Raw genomic sequence first — 16,379 nt, 5'->3', positions numbered from 1 at the left:
CACTATTGCAACCCCTGAATTTTTTGCCGCTAACTTAGCCAATTGGAAAGCGGCATCCAAAATAAAGGAATTAGCCAACTTTAGTGCGTGAATTCGGTCTATGACTTCATCATATGGAGTCTCTTTTTTGAACGAATTTTCTAGTTCCTCGAACCAAAAATACGCTGCCGAGGTGACGGGAATAATGCACGAGATTGGTTGAAGCAGGAAACCTTGCTGAACAAATATCTTTTTTTTTTTTTTTTTTTTAGCAATAGTTGTGCACTTACCGTTTGCCATGCGTCCCTTCTGGGGTCAACAATGGGGAACATTTTCTTGAATATAGGAGGTGGAACAAAAGGTATACCTGGCTTTTCCCACTCCTTAGTCACTATATCCGCCACCCGCTTGGGTATCGGAAAGGCATCAGCGTGCACTGGGACCTCTTAGAATTTGTCCATCTTGCACAATTTCTCTGGAATTACCAAAGAATCACAGTCATCAAGAGTAGTTAGGACCTCCTTAAGCAGGGCGCGGAGATGTTCTAACTTAAATTTAAATTTTACGACATCAGTGTCTGCCTGCTGAGAAACTATTCCTGAATCAGAAATTTCCCCCTCAGACAGGCCCTCCCTCACTACCAATTCAGATTGATGTGAGGGTATAACTGATAAATTGTCCTCAGCGCCAGCCTGCTCATCTTCTGTAATTAAAACTGAGCTGTCACGCTTTCTAGGACAGGATGGCAGTTTGGATAACAGATTTGCTATAGAATTATCCATTACTGCTGTTAACTGTTGCATAGTAACAAGCATTGGCGTGCTAGATGTACTAGGTATCGCCTGCGCGGGCAAAAACTGGTGTTGACACAGAAGGAGAGGATGAGGAACTATCCCCACTGCCTTCATTAGAAGAATCATCTTGGGCAATCTTATTCAATGTGGCAGTACTGTCCATACTTTGTTTGGACGCTATGACACAATTTGCACAAACATTAATTGGGGGAACCACCTTGGCTTTCATACACACAGAACATAAGTCATCTGAAGGTATAGACATGTTAGACAGAAATTGGCAGGTTAATAATGCAATAAAAACGTTTTTAAAGAAAAGCGTTACTGTCCCTTTAAATAATAAACAGACACACTTTATTTCTGATATTGTGAAAAACAATGAAGGCAATGTCTGATTTTTACAAAATTTTTACCCTAGAGTCCTGAAAGTATTGCACACCAAGTTTCAAGACTTTAATCCTTAAAATGAGCAAACCGGAGCTATTTGTTCAATTTAACAATTTTAGCAAACTGCAATCACTGCCACAGCCTTGCTGCGGCTTTTTACCTTCCCTGAGAGTTATTCAGCACTGAAATAAATCTCCCTGAGTCCTTTTCTTGAAGCCACAGGACCCTCACATGAAGCTGTATGCACTGCCATAGAAGTAAACTGCGCAATTGAGGCGCGAAAACGGGGCCTCCTTCCTCTGCATATCAGAGTGAAGGGGCCTTTCTGACTGAAATAGCCGTCTAACTAAATGCCAGGCCAAAAGTGCTTTTAAGTGCACCAAACACTCTAAATGCCATTAAAATATGAAATAAAACAATCGATTTAGCCCACAATAGTGTCAACCATTTGTAAGCCTTAATCTGTTATGAGTCTAAGAAAATGGCTTACTTACCCCTTAGGGAAAAAACTGACAGTCTTCTAGCATTAACATGTCTTGTTAGAAATATGACTAATCATACCTTGAGCAGAAAAGTCTGCAAACTGTTCCCCCCAACTGAAGTTCTCTGGGCTCAACAGTCCTGCGTGGGAACAGCAATTGATTTTAGTTACTGCTGCTAAAATCATACTCCTCTTTAAACAGAACTCTTCATCCTTTTCTGTTTTAGAGTAAATAGTACAAACCGGCACTATTTTAAAATAACAAACTCTTGATAGAAGAATAAAAAACTACAACTAACACCACATACTCCTCACCATCTCCGTGGAGATGCTACTTGTTCAGAGCGGCAAGGAGAATGACTGGGGGGGCGGAGCCAGAGGGGGGACTATATGGACAGCTCTTGCTGTGTGCTCTCCTTGCCATTTCCTGTAGGGGAGGAGAATATCCCACAAGTAAGGATGAAAACATGGACCGGACACACCAATGTTGGAGAAATGCTAGGATTTAGTATCATTAAAATTAAACTGTAGTTTCATTCATCAGTTACTAAAAAAAATGGTGCTAATCTCACCCTTTCTGTGCTGCGGCAGCTCGCTAAAGTCAGAGGGGCCTATCTATCAAGCTCCGAATGGAGCTTGATGCCCCGTGTTTCTGGCGAGCGTGCAGGCTCGCCAGAAACAGCAGTTATGAAGCAGCGGTCACAAAGACCGCTGCTCCATAACCTGTCCACCTGCTCAGAGCAGGCAGACAGACATCGCCGGAAATCAACCCGATCGAGTACGATCGGGTTGATTGACAACCCCCTGCTGGCGGCCCATTGGCCGCGAGTCTGCAGGTGGTGGCGTTGCACCAGCAGCTCTTGTGAACTGCTGGTGCAATGCTGAATTCGGCGAGCGTATTGCTCGCCGTATTCAGCGAGGTCTGGGGGACCTGATCCGCACTGTCAGATCAGGTCCGCCAGACTTTGATCAATTGGGGCCAGAACCTTTGGCTGCCCATGGCACAGCGCTCTTTACCAGTGAGGTGAAATTTCCACCTCTAAACCAATAGCCGTGCTAGGATGTCAGTTGACACACACGGCTATTGGTTTAGAGTTGGAAATGTCACCTCATTGAAGAAGAGTGCTGTGCCATTTATCAACCTTTTTTTGGTAACTGATTAATTAAAGGGACACTGAAACCAATTTTTTTTCCTTTGTGATTCAGATAGAGCATGACATTTTAAGCAACTTTTTAATTTACTCCTATTATGAAATTTTCTTCATTCTCTTGGTATCTTTATTTGAAATGCAAGAATGTAAGTTTAGATGCCTGCCCATTTTTGGTGAACAACCTGGGTTGCTCTTGCTGATTGGTGGATAAATTCATCCACCAATAAAATGCTGTCTATAGTACTGAACCAAAAAAACAACTTAGATGCCTTCTTTTTTTCAAATAAAGATAGCAAGAGAACAAAGAAAATTTGATAATAGGAGTAAATTAGAAAGTTGCGTAAAATTGCATGCTCTATCTGAATCACAAAAGAAAAAACTTGGGTTCAGTGTTCCTTTAAACTACAGTTTTTTAGTAATGGTAAATCCTATAGTTTTTTAAACGCTTGGATTTACCATCACTTTAATGCACTAACTCAATGAAACTGACAGAATACAAATGTTGTTACTTTAAGGTATTAACTTTTTCATAAGTCTTCCATTCATTGCTGCAGATTTGGCTGAATGAATAGAGGTCCAAAGTTGCAATACCTTATGATATCTTTCATAGTTTCCAAGCATACAAGTGAAAAACACTCCAAAGAAGTAAACCTACAGTCTATTGACCTATTTCTATTCACATGAAAGAAGCCTAAATAGATCCATAGAAGTAAACAATTATTTTAGACCAATTTAAAGGGACAGTCTACACTAAAATTGTTATTGTTTAAAAAGATAGATAATGCTTTTACTACCCATTCCCAAGCTTTGCACAACCAACATTGTTATATTAATATACTTTATAACATTTAAACCTCTACATTTCTGCCTGATTCTAAACCACTACAGACAGTCTCTTATCACATGCTTTTTTTATTTGCTTTTCACAACAGGAGACTGCTAGTTCATGTGGGCCATATAGATAACATTGTGTTCACACCCGGGGAGTTAAGATTTAGCACAACACAGTACTAAATGCAAGTCAATAAATAATAAATACAAAGTCATGTGATCAGGTCAGAAGATGCTTAGATACAAGGTAATCACAGAGGTAAAAAGTATATTAATATAACTTGTGTTGGTTATGCAAAACTGGAGAATGGGTAATAAAGGGACTATCTTTTAAAACAATACAAATTATATTGTAGGCTGTACCTTTAACATTACTGTTCAAAATGTATTGATCTGTTTTATTTTGCTAAATGTGTAACTGGATTTTACCTTCTTTTTACAGACATTCACTGGGAATTTTGTATATTTTGTACAACCGGTTATTCCAGAAAAAATTGTAAGCGAAATCCTGCACAGAGTTGGTTATAGAGAGGTTACGCAAACAGAGTATATCATTCGGGAAGCTATAAATAAAGAGGAAGCTAAACAAGTTGCATTTGAGCTATTTCTGGCTAGAGTACAGTGTGAAGAAATCATTCAACAAATAAGTGAGCACAAGTCTGATTGTGTAAAAATCTTCCTTTGCACCAGTGGTGACGGAAACAATGAAGAGAAATCACCTGTGTATGGTTTTGACGGTACTCAGAATTCAAAACAGGCTGATTTTACAAAGTTAAAACATGTTCCCTGCACAAATAATCTTCATCGCCTTGCAACAGTTCCTGAAATACAAAGAGAGGAACTGCAACTTCCCAACTTGCTACTAAACATGAAAGATGACCCCAGTGAACATTTTTCTGACGAATTCTTAAATCAATACAGTGATTTGAACATTGCCCAAAAACCAATATTTCCAACACACCACAAACAAGAGAAAAACACACATGTCAACGTTAAAGTGGACAATAACTTAAAACCACCTCTTTCTGAAAAAATAAACTCATCCAATCTAATGTCACAAGCCCCAGAATCCTTAGAGTTAGATGCTGGCATTTTCCAAAAAACATTAAGTTCGGCATCTCTAGGCAAGGTCTGTGAATTGACTAACACAAGCTGCCAGGTGGGTAAGTACATAGAGTGCAAAGATAAACAAGACAGTTCTGAGAGAGACCTTGGAAATGCCAATTTTAGTGAGTCTCCAGTTCCACTTAGTGTGTCTAGTAGACAAGGGAATTTTGAGAGGTCCATCATCAAGTTGAAATTAGAGAAAATGAACACTAAATCATTAGCCTATCCCATTGAAGAAACATCACCTCCGCACCACCACCCAGACTCTTCAGATACTTACTGTGAAATGAAACAGACACTAAAAAAGCACAATGACTTATTGTATGAAGGTTTCACTAATACTCCTGTCATGGCAGTATGCTCATCTAATCTTGATGTTCCGTGTCACAGCAATAAAGCTGTGGGATGCAGTTCTGGTGATGAGCATGTGCGACACCTTAGAGAACCTCCCAGCTCAACATACATCCCTCCAGGAGGGGCGGTAAGACAGTGCTTGAGGACCACAGACCTGCAACCTGAGGAGAACCATTTTCAAGCTCCTTCTCCAACGACAGACATGGTTCGCATTGATGAATCCATGTATAAAATGAACGTCGATACCAGGGAGGATTTTGTGATTATTACTAAGAGTGGCAACCTGCAACGTTGAATACCAACCAACTGTGCACATTACACAATGTTTACAAAAGAAAAACTTGACGTCTGCTTAAATGGATTTTAAAGCAAGCTTTCTGTATATGCTGAATAATTTACTGCATAGTAAAAAGGTTGCATACAAAATAAATATTTAAACCTGTAATTTTTGACAATTTGCCTTACCGTTCCTTTAAGTTACAGGGAAATGGTTAAAGTAAATATTGTAAATTTTTTTTATTATGCATTCTTAAAACCTTTCATGAAGAATTCAAGTTTGAGTTAAAATGAAGAATATTTTGTCAGAAGAAAAAGTGTGCTGAAAATCCATACCGAGATACAGATAAAAGTGCTACTGGCTCTCTCGTGTAAAAGACACATTTCTTACTTTTCTTAACCAAGTCTTGTTTATGAATGTAGTATGGATTATATGACTCAGTTTGATGGGTGACCCTTTAACCGTGTAGTGTAAACTACTATTACTAAGACTGGTGTGGTTAAATGATTTGTGTATATACATAGTAAATAATTGTTGCCACCCTTGGCAAATACTCCTACATTGTTTCTCATAACTAAATTAAGATATTTTTACAGAGCTTTATCTGATTTTTGTTAGAACATACAATCAGCTAATTTACTTAGTTATCAAATTGTGCACAGTCTTTTTAAATGCACACTTTCTGAGGCACCAGCTACTACTTAGCATGTGCAAGAGTTTAAAGTGTATACTTATTTGCCTTTGATTGGCTGATACAGGAGGCCGTCAACTGAAAAACAATTTTAAAAGTTGTCAGAAAAAATCTATTGTTCATTTCAAATTCAGAATAAGTGCTATTGTATTTTTTTGTATTTATTACTTGTTGATGCAATTCTACTGAGTATACTGTAACTGTATATAATGGTCCTGCAAAACAACATTTAATCACCTCTTGGTTTAGTGTGAAATTGTGATTGTTCCACTTTCCCTAGAGAGGCCAAAAAGCAAATTGTGTATCCTCTCAAATGTAGGCAGTTTGCAGCATTTTGAAAAACTAGGTTACAGATTTTGCTTTTTGGCATCTTAATGGAATGGGGGAGAAACCACACTTTTTACACACAAACAAAATATGTTTAGTGTCCCTTTAATTTCAAGTGTGTATACAAGTAATTGAGTTTATTTTGCACATAATGGTTTTATTTAATGTTTTAAATCTTCATACATTTTGGATTTTAGTTACATTTGTAAAAGTAAAGATATTTTTTGAACAATATTGAAAAGAAACAAAATGTTTAGTATCAAATCTAGAATTATTTTTCATAAAATTATTATAAATTACATATTTTTTATTAAAACACAAATTAAACTAAAGATGCAAATTATAGTCTATAATACCTTTCTGATTACATTACTGTATTATGTTTCTGATAGTACCGTGAATCCAGAAGTATTTAAAATGGTATAAAACTACCTTTAGGTTACACATATAAGCTGTATAATGACATGTAAATATTGCCTGAATGACACAAGGTATTGTTGTTTCTTTCATGTAAGTGGCAAGAGTCTATGAGCTAGTGACATATGGGATATATATTCCTACCAGAAGGGGGCAAAATTTCCCAAACCTCAAAATGCCTATAAATACACCTCCCACCACACACATACTTTAGTTTTACAAACTTTGCCTCCTATGGAGGTGGTGAAGTGTGATAGGCGCTTCTAAGCATTCTGAAGCCCAATTCCTCTCAGAGTATAGTGTTTGTCAGAGGGATGTGAAGGGAGTATTTATTGCCTATTGATTTTATGATTTCACCCATGGGAAATCTGTTTAAAGACTCTCTGTAATCGGTCGCAGGGATTCATCCCCTGCCTCCCTTTTCAGATCGACGTTATACTCCTATACCATTACCTTTGCTGATATTTTTCAGTACTGGTTTGCTCCAAGGCAGAACATACAGTGATCTGAGATGTCATCGCAGAAAATGCATCATGTCTGCAGAAAGAGCAGGACACATGCAGGAACTGTTAGTGCTTTAACTTTGCAGCACTGCTCCACATCGGGCTGTTCTCTTTAAAGAGTGCTGTGCTCTGGCTGCATTGTGTAAGTTTTTCTTAAGACAGCGCATTCACAGCAAAATTCAGTTTAAAGTGAACAGTCAAATATGCAGTAAAGCTGCAAAGCAGCAGCCCATTGATTGATTGACTGGCTCTCAGATTGTTTTCAATCCAAACCCTTAGCCTTTCCCAGTCTGCTGTTTTTTTCTGAATATAAACCATTCTTATGAGCAATGCACCTTTTTTATTATTACATTTCTGTGTTAGACCAAGAGAAAAGGAAACAAATTTATTCAAGAGACTTTTTACAATTTTTTTTGTCTGCAGCTAATTTGCAATCCAATTTTCAACTGCTTAAATATATTATAAAAAAACTTTAAAAATTGAATTATTCTCCAGTTAATCAACACATTGCATTTGAACTGGTGATTTAGTGTAACTGCCTAATTTAAAATTGATTTTTTTAAAAATAACCTGCATAAAAATTTTCACTCAAAAAATCTCATCGCAGAAAGTGAAAAAAAGTTCTGCCTCTGGGCTGGTTTGGCTGTTTGCTATATGTGGATGGGTGTCTTCTGGTAAGTATGTATAATTTTTTAAGACACTCTCAGCTATGTTTGGCGCTTTATATTATATTGTAAAGTTTTAAATATATGTGTTTGCTTATATTTGCCATGAGTCAGGTCTATGTATATTTCCCTTTTTTTGCAGACTATCAGTTTCAGTATGGAATTTATGTTTGGGAAGATTATTTAAATTTGTTCTTACCAAGGGTTCCAGTTCTTTCAATTTGACTTTGTTTTCCAAAAATTTTTGCGGGTTAACTAGGCTCGCAAGGATGCAAAATGCAGTTTTTTATGGTGTAATTTTTGGCACGAAATTGCGTCTATGGTGATGCAAGTCTAGTCATTTTCTGCGTCTTTGTTGACATTAGTTATTTTTGGCGCAAAGTTGCGCTTGTTATGACGCGAGTTGTGTCATTTCCTGGTGTTAGTTTTGGCGACAACATTTTATTTTTTTTACTTCCTTTTGCCTCATGCGTCATACTTGGAGCCAACATTTTTTGTATATTACCCCTCTTCCTTTAATGCTTCTGGTTCTCTTCATATTTTTAAGAGCTACGATGCTTATTTTTTTGCATCTTACTTTAGCATAAGCATTTTTCCCATTCCTGAAACTGCTATATGAGGAAATTAGATATTTTGTTTAATTGTTGTTTTTTTCTTTTTACCTTTTGCAAGGTGTCTTAGTCTGATCCTGCCTCTGATGTTGCTGTCAAAACCATGCTGGCTGAACACAGTTCTACCAAGCTAAATGTGTCTGTTGTAAATTAACTGATGATATTTCTTCAGCTCAATTATGTGGCATCTGTCATGACAAGCCTTTGCATTCTGATAATGTTGCTATTAGTACTAATACATTGTCTGTTGTTCAAAGTCTAATTTACCTGATATTCCTGCAGATGTAAAGAATTATATTGCTGCAGCTATAGATAAGGCTATGTCTGCTATTCCGCCTTCAAATAAATGTAAACGGTCTTTTAAAACATCTTATAATTCTGATGAAATTTTTATTGACCGACAGCATACTGAAATATCCTCTGCTGATGAGGATTCCTCTGGTTCAGAGGATCTTGAATTAGATTTTGAAATTGACAAATCTTCCTATCTGTTTAAGATTGATTATAGTCGTTCTTTGTTGAAGGAAGTTTTGGTTACTTTAGGTATTGAAGAGTCTAGTCCTCTTGATAACAAAGCCAGTAAACGTTTCAATTCTGTTTTTAAACCTCCTAAGGTTGCACCTGAGGTTTTTCCTATTCCAGATGCTGTTTCTGATATGATTACTAAGTAATGGTCTAAGCCTCGTTCTATCTTTTAATCCTACTTCTAGGTTTAAGAAGTTGTATCCTTTACCTGTGGCTAATTTAGAGTTTTGGGAAAAAGTAACTAAAGTTGATGGGGCTATTTCCACTCTTGCCAAACGTACTACTATACCTATGGAAGATAGTACTTCTTTTAAGGATCCTTTAGATAGAAAGATTGAATCTTATCTAAGAAAAGCTTATTTATATTCTGGTTATATTCTTAGACCTGCCATATCTATGGCTGATGTGGCTGCTGCTTCAACTTTTTGGTTGGACAGTTTAGCTCGTCAGGTAGAAGATTCTGATTTGTCTAGCATTGTTCTTCTGCTTCAACATGCTAATTATTTCATTTGTGATGCTTTGACATTATTAAGATCAATGTTAAATCTGTCTTTTTATTATTTTAGCCAGAAGAGCTTTATGGCTTAAATCTTGGAATGCTGACATTGTGTCTGAATGTAGATTACTATCTCTTTCTTTCCAGAGTAAGAATTTATTTAGTTCTCAATTGGATTCTATTATTTCTACTATCACTAGGGGGAAGGGAGTTTTTTTTACCCCAAGATAAAAAGTCTAAGGGTAAATTTAAGGCTCCTAATCGTTTTCGTTCCTTTTGTCAGAATAAGGAACACAAGTCTACTCCTTCCCCTAAGGCCTCTGGTTCCATTTGGAGACCATCTTCAACTTGGAATAAAACCAAGCCTTATAAAAAAACAAATCCAGCCCCCAAGACTGCATGACAGTACGACCCTCAATCCAGTTTAGCTGGTAGGGAGCAGATTGAAATTATTTCAGGAAATTTGGTCAGGTTCTTTTCAGAATCAGTGGATTCAGAATATTGTGTCTCAAGGGTATCGGATAGGTTTCAGAATAAGACCTCCCATGGGAAGATTCTTTCTCATGTTCCAACAAATCCTGTGAAGGCTCAGGCTTTTCTGAAATGTGTTTCAGATCTAGAGCTTTCAGGGGTGATTGTTCCAGTTCCTCTACAGGAACAGGGTTTGGGGTTCTATTCAAATCTATTCATTGTCCCAAAGAAAGAGAACTCTTTCAGACCAGTTCTGGATGTGAAACTTTTAAATCATTTTGTAGGAGTCCCAACTTTCAAGATGGTGACTATAAGGACTATTCTGCCTTTTGTTCAGCAAGGGCATTTTATGTCCACAATAGACTTACAGGATGCTTATCTTCATATTCCAATTCATCCAGACCACTATCGGTTTCTGAGATTCTCTTTTCTAGACAAGCATTATCAGTTTTTCGCTCTTCCTTTTGGCCTAGCAATAGCTCCAACAATCTTTTCAAAGGTTCTTGGTGCCCTTCTATCTGTAATCAGAGAGCAGGGTATTGCAGTGTTTCCTTATTTGGACGATATCTTGGTACTAGCTCAGTCTTTTCATTTAGCAGAATCTCACACGAAACAACTAGTGTGGTTTCTTCAAAGGCATGGTTAGAGGATCAATTTACAAAAGAGTTTCTTGATTCCTCAAACAAGGGTCACCTTTTTAGGTTTCCAGATAGATCCAGTGTCCATGACTCTGTCTTTAACAGACAAAAGGCAAATTAAATTGGTTTTAGCTTGTCTAAACCTTCAGTCTCGATCGTTTCCTTCAGTGGCTATGTGCATGGAAGTTTTAGGTCTTATGACTGCAGAATCGGGCGCAATCTCCCTTTGCTCGTTTTCATATGAGACCTCTGCAGCTTTGCATGCTTAATGGTGCAGGGATTATACTCGGATATCACAACTGATATACTTAAATCCCAACATTCAACTCTCTCTGTCTTGGTGGTTGGACCATAACCAGATTGTTCGAGGGGCCTCTTTTGTTCGTCCTTCCTGGACTGTGATCTCAACAGATGCAAGTCTTACAGGTTGGGGAGCTGTCTGGGGGTCTCTGACAGCACAAGGGGTTTGGAAACCTCAAGAGGCAAGGTTACCAATCAATATTTTAGAATTCCGTGCTATCTTCAGAGTTTTTAAGGCTTGGACTCTATTAAAGAGAGACCTTTTCATTAGTTTTCAGACAGACAATATCACAACAGTGGCATATGTCAGTCATCAGGGAGGGACTCACAGCTCTTTAGCAATGAAAGAAGTATCTTGGATACTTGCTTGGGCAGAGTACAACTCTTGTCTTATTTCTGCAGTTCATATTCCAGGTGTAGACAGTTGGGAAGTGGATTATCTCAGTCGTCAGACTTTGCATCCGGGGGAGTGGCCTCTCCATCCAGATGTGTTTCATCAGATTGTCAGATGTGGGGTCTTCCAGAAATAGATCTGATGGCTTCTCGTTTGAACAAGAAACTTCCCAGATATCTTTCCAGATCCAAAGATCCTCAGGCAGAGATGGTGGATGCTTTAGCAGTTCCTAGGTTTTACCAGCCTGCTTACATTTTTCCACCTCTAGTTCCTCTTCAAAGGGTGATCTCCAAGATCATAATGGAACAATCTCATGTGTTTCTGATAGCACCAGCATGGCCTCACAGTTATGGTATGCAGATCTTGTCCGGATGTCCAATTGCCAGCCTTGGCCAGTTCCTTTACGGCCAGACCTTCTGTCTCAAGGGCCGTTTTTCCATGAGGATCTCAAATCTCTAAATTTGAAGGTATGGAAATTGAACACTTAGTTCTTAGTCATAGAGATTTCTCTGACTCAGTGATTAACACTAAGTTACAGGCTCGGAAGTCTGTTTCGAGGAAGATTTATTATCAAGTTTGAAAAACCTATATTTCATGGTGCTCCTCTCATACTTTTTCTTGGCATTCTTTTAGAATTCCTAGGATTTTACAGTTTCTTCAGGATGGTTTGGATATAGGTTTGTCTGCAAATACTTTGAAGGGACAAATCTCTGCTCTCTCTGTCTTATTTTATAGAAAGATTGCTAAACTTCCTGATATTCACTGTTTTGTTCAGGCTTTGGTTCGTATCAAACCTTTTATTAAGTCTATTTCTCCTCCTTGGAGTCTTAATTTGGTTTTAAGGATTTTGCAGGCTCCTCCTTTTGAGCCTATGCATTCTTTGGATATTAAACTACTTTCTTGGAAAGTGTTATTTCTTTTGGCTATCGCTTCTGCTAGAAGAGTTTCTGAGTTGTCGGCTCTCTTGTGAGTCTCCTTATCTGATTTTCCATCAAGATAAAGCGGTTTTACGGACTTCATTTAAATTTTTGCCTAAGGTTGTGAATTCTAACAACATTAGTAGGGAAATTGTTGTTCGTTCCTTTTGTCCTAATCCTAAGAATTCTCTTGAGAGATCACTACATTCTTTGGATGTGGTAAGAGCTTTGAAATACTATGTTGAGGCTACTAAGGATTTCAGAAAGACTTCTAGTCTATTTGTTATTTTCTCTGGTTCCAGGAAAGGTCAGAAAGCCTCTGCCATTTCTTTGGCATTTTGGTTGGAACTTTTGATTCACAAAGCTTATTTGAAGGCGGGGCAGTCTCCACCTCAGAGAATTACAGCTCATTCTACTAGATCAGTGACCACTTCTTGGACTTTCAAGAATGGAGCTTTAGTTGATCAGATTTGCAAAACAGCAACTAAATTTTACCATTTTGATGTATTTGCTTCTTCAGAAGCAGTCTTTGGTAGAAAAGTTCTTACGGCAGCTGTCTCAGTTTGATTCCGTTGCCTATGATTTGAGTTTTTTTAAATTTAAGAAAACTTAATTATTATTTGGATTTAATTTTTTTCAGCGGAAATAGCTGTTTTTATTTTATCCCTCCCTCTCTAGTGACTCTGTGGATTTCCACATCTTGGGTATTATATCCCATACGTCACTAGCTCATGGACTCTTGCCACTTACATGAAAGAAAACATAGTTTTTATGAAATAAATTAATTTATCAGGTAAGTTCTTACATAAATTATGTTCTACACTTGGTCGCAATTTGCAAAGGCAAATATACAAATATTCCAAAATCCAAATCTTTTCCCAACCAGTTTGGATAAAGTGTTTTGTACCTGTATTATTATAATTAGCTGCAATTGTTTTTCAGTGGTCAAACCCAGCAGTTTTCTTATTTGGAGCAGCCAATTAGGACTTATCAGACTTAAATTATAAGAAAAGAGGGAAGAATAAATAATGAAAGTACTGTATGCATTCTATATTATAATCTTAGAGCGTTTACTGTCCATTTTAATAAAGCCAAAAACCATGCAGAACTTGTGTGAAAAGTGATTTCTGATGGAATAAACACTAGGCATATGAATTTGGCCATTCTTTTCTCAAAACAAAGCCAAATATGGCTTTGGGTAACTGCATTTGGCTCTAGATTTATTTGTGTAAAAGTGCAACTCATAAGTATCCAGGCAAAATAATTATACAAGAAATAAAGCAAGATTTGGACAAGGCAAGGGGTGTTGTAAAACTGTTTCATGTGTTTCACTGTTTCCCTTTTTTGTAAAAAACTAAATTTATGCTTACCTGATAAATTGATTTCTTCTATGGTAAGACGAGTCCACGGATTCATCCTTTACTTGTGGGATATTATTCTTCCCTACAGGAAGTGGCAAAGAGCACCACAGCAGAGCTGTCCATATAGCTCCTCCCTTAGCTCCATCCCCCAGTCATTCGACCGAAGGTACAGGAAGAAAAAGGAGAAACTACAAGGTGCAGAGGTGACTGAGTTTAAATAAAAAAAATATAATCTGTCTTAAAATGACAGGGCAGGCCGTGGACTCGTCTTACCATAGAAGAAATCAATTTATCAGGTAAGCATAAATTTAGTTTTCTTCTATAAAGATAAGACGAGTCCACGGATTCATCCTTTACTTGTGGGATACAATACCAAAGCTACAGGACACGGATGAACGGGAGGGACAAGACAGATGGCTAAACAGAAGGCACCACTGCTTGAAGAACTTTTCTCCCAAAAACAGCCTCCGAAGAAGCAAAGGTATCAAATTTGGAAAAGGTATGAAGCGAAGACCAAGTCGCAGCCTTACAAATCTGTTCAACAGAAGCATCATTTTTAAAAGTCCATGTGGAAGCCACCGCTCCTAGTAGAGTGAGCTGTAATTCTTTCAGGAGGCTGCTGTCCAGCAGTGTCGTATGCCAAACGGATGATGCTTTTCAGCCAAAAGGCCAGAGAGGTAGTCGTAGCTTTTTGACCTCTACGTTTTCTAGAATAGACAACAAACAAAGAAAATGTCTGACGAAAATCTTTGGTCGCTTGCAAGTAAAACTTTAAAGCACGAACCACGCCCAAGTTGTGCAATAGACGCTCCTTCTTAGAGGAAGGATTAGGACACAGAGAAGGAACAACAATTTCCTGATTAATATTCTTATTAGTAACAACCTTAGGAAGGAATCCAGGTTTGGTACGCAGAACCACCTTATCAGCATGGAAAACAAGATAAGGCGAGTCGCATTGCAATGCAGATAGTTCAGAAACTCTTCGAGCCGAAGAGATAGCAACTAAAAACAGAACTTTCCAAGATATAAGCTTAATATCTATGGAATGCATAGGTTCAAACGGAACCCCTTGAAGAACTTTAAGAACCAAATTCAAACTCCATGGCGGAGCAAAAGGTTTAAACACAGGCTTGATTCTAACTAAAGCCTGACAGAACGACTGAAAGTCTGGAACATCTGCCAGACGTTTGTGCAGTAGAATTGATAAATCAGATATCTGTCCCTTTAAGGAACTAGCTAATAGCCCCTTCTCCAATCCTTGGAGAAAGGACAAAATCCTAGGAATCCTGATCTTACTCCATGAGTAGCCATTGGATTTGCACCAATAAAGATATTTACGCCATATCTTATGATAAATTTTCCTGGTGACAGACATTCGAGCCTGAATCAAGGTATCTATGACCGACTCAGAGAACCCTCGCTTGGATAAGATCAAGCGTTCAATCTCCAAGCAGTCAGCCGCAGAGAAACTAGATTTGGATGCTGGAACGGACCTTGAATCAGAAGGTCCTGTCTCAGTGGCAGAGTTCATGGTGGAAGAGATGACATGTCCACCAGGTCTGCATACCAAGTCCTGCGTGGCCACGCAGGTGCTATCAAAATCACAGAAGCTCTCTCCTGTTTGATTCTGGCAATCAAACGAGGAAGGAGAGGAAAAGATGGAAACACATAAGCCAGGTTGAACGACCAGGGTACTGCCAGAGCATTTATCAGTACTGCCTGAGGATCCCTTGACCTGGACCCGTAACAAGGAAGTTTGGCATTCTGACGAGACACCATCAGATCCAATTCTGGTGTGCCCCATTGCTGAATCAATTGTGCAAACACCTCCGGATGGAGTTCCCACTCCCCCGGATGAAAAGTCTGACAACTTAGAAAATCCGCTTCCCAGTTCTCCACTCCTGGAATATAGATTGCTGATAGATGGCAAGAGTGAGTCTCTGCCCATCTAATTATTTTGGTAACCTCTATCGTCGCTAGAAAACTCTTTGTTCCCCCCTGATGATTGATATATGCTACAGTCGTGATATTGTCCGACTGAAATCTTATGAATCTGGTCAACGCCAGCTGAGGCCACGCCTGAAGCGCGTTGAATATCGCTCTCTGTTTCTGGTCTCTTGGTCCAGATTTATCTGAGGAGATAAATCTGCATAATCCCCATTCCACTGTTTGAGCATGCAAAGTTGCAGTGGTCTGAGATGCAAGCAAGCAAATGGAACTATGTCCATTGCCGCTACCATTAAACCGATTACCTCTATACACTGAGCCACTGACGCCCAAGGAATGGAATGAAGAGCTTGGCAGATGGATAAAATCTTTGATTTCCTGACCTCCGTCAGAAAAATTTTCATGTCCACCGAATCTATCAGAGTTCCCAGGAATGGAACTCTTGTGAGAGGGATAAGTGAACTCTTTTTTTTACGTTCACCTTCCACCCGTGAGATCTTAGAAAAGCCAACACGATGTCCGTGTGAGACTTGGCTAGTTGGTAAATTGATGCCTGGATTAAGATATCGTCCAGATAAGGCGCCACAGCTATGCCTTGCGTTCTTAGAACCGCCAGAAGGGACCCTAGCACCTTTGTGAAAATTCTGGGAGCCGTGGCCAACCCGAAGGGAAGAGCCACAAACTGGTAATGCTTGTCCAGAAAGGCGAACCTGAGGAACTGGTGATTATCTTTGTGGATAGGGATGTGCAGATAC

At 38.5% G+C, this 16,379-nt stretch overlaps 1 protein-coding gene across 1 annotated transcript in view; it reads left to right on the top strand.

Annotated features, from left to right (window-relative positions):
* The window catches only part of LOC128641240 (uncharacterized), a 33,648-nt gene extending 20,032 nt beyond the window's left edge, over positions 1 to 13,616 (top strand). Inside the window, exon 2 of the mRNA XM_053696883.1 lies at positions 4,066 to 13,616. Within this exon, the coding sequence (XP_053552858.1) occupies positions 4,066 to 5,379 (1,314 nt within the window). The 3' untranslated portion in view covers positions 5,380 to 13,616. The remainder of the gene's footprint in view (positions 1 to 4,065) is intronic.
* The last annotated feature ends 2,763 nt before the right edge of the window (positions 13,617 to 16,379 follow it).

Source organism: Bombina bombina, chromosome 1 (genome assembly GCF_027579735.1).
Source record: "Bombina bombina isolate aBomBom1 chromosome 1, aBomBom1.pri, whole genome shotgun sequence".
Classification (NCBI taxonomy): domain Eukaryota; kingdom Metazoa; phylum Chordata; class Amphibia; order Anura; family Bombinatoridae; genus Bombina; species Bombina bombina.
The sequence above is the reverse complement of the archived record's forward strand: the minus strand, read 5'-3'. Positions and strand labels throughout refer to the sequence as shown.